At 56.7% G+C, this 6,226-nt stretch overlaps 1 protein-coding gene across 1 annotated transcript in view; it reads right to left on the bottom strand.

Annotated features, from left to right (window-relative positions):
• CSMD2 (CUB and Sushi multiple domains 2) overlaps positions 1-5,968 on the bottom strand; it is a 587,452-nt gene extending 581,484 nt beyond the window's left edge. Inside the window, exon 1 of the mRNA XM_035019158.1 lies at positions 5,779-5,968. Coding sequence (XP_034875049.1) covers positions 5,779-5,968 — 190 coding nt within the window. The remainder of the gene's footprint in view (positions 1-5,778) is intronic.
• Positions 5,969-6,226: the final 258 nt, after the last annotated feature.

Here is a 6,226-nt window from a genome sequence, read left to right as displayed (position 1 = left end):
GGCTGGTGCCCCAAGCAAGTTTCCTTCCCAGTTCTGCGGGGCTGGTGCCCCAAGCAAGTTTCCTTCCCAGTTCTGCGGGGCTGGTGCCCCAAGCAAGTTTCCTTCCCAGTTCTGCGAGGCTGGTGCCCGAAGCAAGTTTCCTTCCCAGTTCTGCGGGGCTGGTGCCCCAAGCAAGTAGACAGTAGCAGCAACACCAGCAGGGGTAATGGCAGTGGTGGCAGCAACTAACATGCACTGAATGCTAACAGGGTGTCTGGCACTGTGACCATTGCTTTCCATGAATTAGGAGAGTGGCCCCTGGAGTCAGGTGGCCATGAGGGTTGATTCTGCCTCCTTCACCCATCTGCTCTCTAACCTTGGCCAAACCGCTTAATTTGTGAGCCTTAGTCTCTTCAAATATGATAAAGTACCTGGATTGTTATGCGAATTGAATAGTAATGTCTAAGTCGCGTTTAGCCATTTGAAAGGACAGCAAATACCCCAGGGCTCCCCAGAAGGGCCTGGGCCGCCTCCCACTTGGGCATGCCTCTTTGCCCCTCCCCACTCCTCCGAACCCCTGGCCTTGGGAATGTCCAAGAGGGCAGTGTGAGGGTAAGGAGGCCTTGGGTTCCAGAAAAGTTGCCTCTCATCCTCTGGACAGATGCTCATTGGGTGGGTGCTGGGTGCTGTGGTCTGGGCTACATCTCCCTTCCTGAGTGCATAGGCCTTTGGGGAATACGAACAGGTACTACCTCACTAACCAAGACACTCCAATTGTCCTGGTGAGCTTTACATCAGGGGAGCTTGGGGGCTGTGAGAGCCTATTGGAGAGCTCAGTCAAGAAGGGTGTTTGGGACCAGCAGACCAAGGATGCCTGTGCAGTCACGGGAGCTATGGTGGAGACCACAGACGGACCATGGCTGCTTGCGGGGTTGGAAGTCTGGGGTCCAAGCCTCGAGTGCCAACAGCAGCAGAGCATCACTTGGTGGGGGGGCGGGGAGGAGCCCAAGGGGGAGAGCAGGGCGGAGGCAGGCAGCCTGGGCAAAAGGATTCCGGGGCCACGGCACCAGCTGGGTCCCCTTAAAAGTCGGACGACAGTGTGGTTATAAGTGAAGGATTCGGAGTTGGGCAAACTGGCTTCAAGCCCTGGCTTGGCCATTGACTTGTTGTGTGGTTAAGTTACGTAGCTTCTCTGAACCTACAAAATGGGGATGATAATATTGCAGGCCTCACCAGGTTGCTATGAGGCTTGAGTTAATACAACCAAGTGCTTGGAATGGTGCCAGCTCATGATGAGGACTCAGTGACCACCAGCCATTAGTGTTACTCCCCTGGGTACCTCCGGGGTACCTGGGGGGCTGAGGCCATGCTGAGGGCTCACACACTTCCTGGCTGAGTCCTTTGACCTCACGGTTCCCGCTTCAGCCCCAGCTTCCACTAAATGGGCACCCTGGATGAAGTAGGTAGGTGCTGGGTCTGGTGCATCTCCGATTTCTAGTGCTTCTCCCAACATAGGAGTAACTTGCCCCTTTTCCAAGTGGGGACCCTGAGCCTTGGAGAGGTCTGAAGATCAACCAGTTCTCCACAAGGAACATCTGGCTCTGATGGGCAGTCAGAGTCCCTTAACCCTGCTGGCATGAAAATGATGGTGAGGCAGAGGCAGGTCATGCACATGCATCAAGGGGGTGCTGCCGAAGCCACCTGCTGGACTCTTCTGGACACACCCAGACCCTGCAATCGAAGAGCCCGCAATCTGGTTCTCCGGTCCCCTTGCACACGATCCCAGCCTCACCTTCAGCAAAGCCACACTCTTGCCAGCTGGAGACATGGTCAACGTTATCTGCTATAGTCAGCTTCTTTCTTGAAAACCAAAAACTTGCAGCTCAATTGCAAATGAAATTTCAAATCCCATACAGTGGTGACCGAGTGGTTGAATATTTTTCCTTTGTGGGGGGTGGGGACAGTTACATCGAAGGGCTTGTGCATCGGTTCTGAAGTCTAAGGAACTATCTTACCAATCTGTGACATTTAGTTCCGGGGGGAAAGCAACAGGGGACCAGGGGTCTTTGTCATCTCTGGCTGTCCTGGCCGCTAAAACTCTTGATTTAGCCTTATCAGTCTCTAGAAAACCATCCAAGAAAAAAAAAAAAAGATTTCAAAACCATCCACTGATTTAACAACCATTTATCAGGCACTAATTCTATGCTAGGTCCTGAGCTGGGTGCTGGGGATACCAAGAGAAATAAAGTGCTGTCCCTGTCTTCGGGAAGCTCACAGTTCAATATGTGAGACAAATAAATAAATACTTTGAAGACAGTTCAGTTAGTACTACAATCAAACACTGGGTATGGTCAGTGCTCCAGTCTGCAAGAAACCTCTGAAAACAAGCACTTAGGGAATAAGCAAAGCAGGGAGAATTTTTTCAAAAAGTAATTTGGTATTTGGTTTTTTCTTAAAAGCAATGAAGTGGTTAGCACGGGAAAAATCAGAACTTTGGTGGAATTCCTTATACTTACAGTTCAATATTGCTTTTATTTTGAACTACTTAGTAAGCGTATGGGAGGCACGACAGCCTTGTCAATGCTCAGAACCTCTGAATCCAGAGAAAAGTAGCTAGGTTTAGTAACAATTGAAGTTAAGCACTTGATGGCCACCTGATAGGGAAGGAGTTAAAGATGACATTAAGGTTTCTGGGCTGGGTAACTGGGAGGTACCACCAGCATACACAGGGAATCCTGGAGGCTCAGGAAAGGAGCTAATGAGTTTGCTTTGGAAGAGAAACATCTAGGTGAAGATATCCAAGAGTCAGCTGGATATATGGGTTGTCTAGACCCAGAGTTTCCATGGACTAGGAAGCCAATAGATGTATCAGGAGAAGTGTCTTGGCAGGAGACATCTGTCTGGAAGCTTCAGAGTGTGGTGGTGGAAGGGCTGGGCCCGGATGAGCTCACCCACAAAGTGGTGAAAGGAAGCAAGGAAAGGCACAAGGAATAGAAGGCTGCAGGAAATGGGTACAGGAGGGAAGAAGTGCTACTACCAGAGACTGGGAAGGAACAGCCAAGAGGTAGGAGAGAAATCAACAGAGCACAGTATCCCAGGAGCCTAAAGAAGAAATTTTAAAAAGGAGTAACCCAAAGTGTTCGAAGTCACAGAGAAGTAAAGGAAGACAAACATAGTTAAGTAGGATGGATCTGACAATCAGGATGGTCCTTGGTGATCTTTCCTAGAGAGTTCCAATCCTGGGGACAGAAGGCAGACTGCAGAGAGTGAACAGTAGCCAAGAAAGTGAGTTGAAGACCCCTTGGAAAACACTTGCAAAGGCAAAGAGGTGGGATGGTAGCTAAAAGGTCAACAGGGTCAAGAAGTCTGGTTAGCTTGTTTTAGATTATAGAGTTAGCTGTTCACAGGCCGAGGGGACATGGAGGAAGGGAGACAAGACTGAGCCACAGTTAGGAGAGGAGGTAACTGATGGGAGGTCCCTGTGGAGGCTGGAGCCAGGGGGAGTGTGAGGCATGGCCCGGACAAAGGGTTGAGGGTCTAAGGTAAAGGTGAGTGAGGAGGCTCCCTGTTCTCAAATCCTTATATTCATTGTATTTGGTCATCACGGGTCCAAGGAAGGGAGACAGTTCGGTCCTGAGTGTCTTTTAAAGTCAATAGTGTTAAGAGAACACAAAATGCATATGCTTCCCCCTCGAAACTGCCAAACCCTGCGATCATCCGTCACCAAGTCCATTTCCAAACCTCTGCTGCTTGCAAGGCCAAACAGCACATCTAAATGCGGGAAAGGTTTAAAAAGAAATGTACTGGAAGCCAGAACCCCCAGCCAGAGAGCAAATGCCTCCTCCCCCAAGCCATTCACCACCACCACCACCACCACGGCCAACTGCTCTACTGACCAGAGAGCTGGAAGCCAATGGATCTCTCCCCCCAAGGCAGGATTCCAGCACTGCCCAGCAATGTGCAAGCCACGATGAGTCGGTCTTTTTCTTTCCCCAGGAGCATGACATGCCGGCGGGGGGCAGGGACAAATCTAGCCAGAAAAACAGTTCCATCGCCTCAGGGCAAATCTAAGTTGGCTAAGCCAGAGCAAGGGCCACACCTGGACAAACGTCGGAGAGCCCCGACAGTCCCAGCCCGGAGAAGCGGTCCCCCCACTGCCCATGTGGCAAGTCTGGGGGACCAGCGGCGTCGTAGTGAACAGTGCAGCCACCCAGTGGGTGTGGGTGTGTGCGAGGCCAGAGCTCCTAGGCGAGCGCACCGCGGGCGCCCCTCTCTGGGTGTCGGCAGCTATGACTCCTAGGAGAACCAAGAAAGTCCGGTCAAGTCGGGATGGGAAAGCTGAGGCTAGCTCAGGGCGCCTTCCCAGAACAGCATCCCTAACATTCTGGGCTAAGGGACGGGTTCACAAGATACTGGAGCCCAGAGTGGGCCGCAAAGCTTGCCAGGGAAGGGGCGCACTTTCCAAGAAGGGAGCACTGGGATGCTGGAGTGGCGGAGGCCAAGCCTTCAGAGGTTCAATCGGTGGTTTAAAAAAACAAAACAAAACGAACAAACAAACAAAAACAAGGATCCAGGCCGGAGGTGCCCCAAGTCCAGGCCTAGGCAGCAGGTGTTACAGGTTTTCTCCCCCAGTGAGTGTCAGCCTCCCCGCTAAATGAAAATGCGGCCCCAGGCGTCGCCCGTTGGACTCGTCCCCACCCGGGCACACGGAACTTTCCAGGCTGTGGCTAGCATTGAGCCTCAGAGGGGTGCAAGAGATAAAGTGGAAGGGCACCAGTCGGAGCCACTGGTCCCCACTGGGGACTGGGTTCTCCCGAAGGCCCGCGTGCCTTCCCCGGTCCTCAAGCTGCAGCCAGACACCCGCGAAGTTCAGGGACTCGTCGCACGCGCCAGGTCCGCCCCCCTCCCTGACTCGGTCGCCGGGAGCAAGTCCCGCCGCCCGCGCCGCCGCAGCCGCAGCCCCGGCGCTCGGCTGCAGCAGGGCGCGGGAAAGGGCACTTTGGCGCGGAGTGGGAACCGAGGGGAATGTGGCGGCGCGGAACCTGGCGGCGACACTCCCTCCCCCGCCCCCGGGCACAACCCCCGCCCCCGCCTCCCTGTGGCTCAGCACCCTCCAGCCCCCACCTGAGTCTTCCCGCAAGGCGTGCGCGGGACCCTGGCCCTGGGCGCGCGCCCACCTGACCGCCCCCCCCCACCTCTAGCCCCGAGCCCGGGGGAGGGGGCCACTTGGGTAAGGGGTGGTGGCCGCAGTCTCGAGACGGCTCCGGCTGGGGCGCGGGCTTCATTCACGAGCAAATGGGCGGGGGCAGGAAGGGCAGACCCTACGGACGCAGAAACGGGGAGGGGGCGCGCCATTCCTCTCCAGCCCCCAGGACCCGTGTGCCAACCGGAATCGGGAGGCGGCGGTGGGGGTAGGGCTCCAGGAAAGTTTATCGGGGAAAAGCCTGGCACCTAGGGGGGCTGGGAGGCTGGAGCAACTGAAGCCACGGTCCGGGTGCCCCTCAGCCCCGGGCAGGGTTGTCTGTCTCCCAGGCCCCCCACGCCGGCCGGATCCGGCCAAGTTGCGGTTGGGGTTGAGGGTAGCAGTGAGGGTGAGGGTGGAGGTGAGGACGCGGCTGAGGGTGGGAGGAGAATGGGGGATCGACTGAAGCGAGGCTGAGCAGGAGGGTGGGCGACTGGGAGTGGGGAAGGTTAAGGGAGAGAGCGGGGAAAGGGACAGGGACCCTGTCGGAGAGGGGTGGGCGAGGAGCTCGGGTGGGGCGCGCGGCGGCCGCGGCTCTCCGGCGCGGCCGGACTTACCCGCGGCGGCCGAGGCGCTGAGCAGCCCCCAGCCCAGCAGCAGCAGCAGCGGCGGCGGCGTTGGCTGCGGCGGCCGGCGGCCCCAGCGGCTCCGGGCGCCCGACACGAGCGCCGAAATCCCGGCTTCGCCGCGAGCCCTCCCCGCGGGGCAGCCGCAGCGCCCCTGCTTCCGTCCCCGCGAGCGCGGCATGGCGCGGCCGGCAGTGCCGAGGGAGAGGCTCCGCTCGCCGCCGAGGAGAAAGGAGGTCAGGAGAGCTCTGGAGCTTTTTTTCTGCTCGGAAAAAAATCCCGGTACGCGGGAGCCCTGAGCTTCTGCGGCTGGAATGAACCAAGTGTCCGCCCGGCCGGGGAGAGGCGCGCTGCGCTCTCGGAAATGACTCGCTCCAATCCCGCTTCGCGGGGTTCGCGCCGGGGGGCGGGGGGGTGAATTATCCCCGGATTAATCACT

The sequence above is a fragment of the Mirounga leonina genome, unplaced genomic scaffold (genome assembly GCF_011800145.1).
Source record: "Mirounga leonina isolate KUSES-001 unplaced genomic scaffold, KU_Mleo_1.0 Mir_173, whole genome shotgun sequence".
Classification (NCBI taxonomy): Eukaryota; Metazoa; Chordata; class Mammalia; order Carnivora; family Phocidae; genus Mirounga; species Mirounga leonina.
The sequence above is the reverse complement of the archived record's forward strand: the minus strand, read 5'-3'. Positions and strand labels throughout refer to the sequence as shown.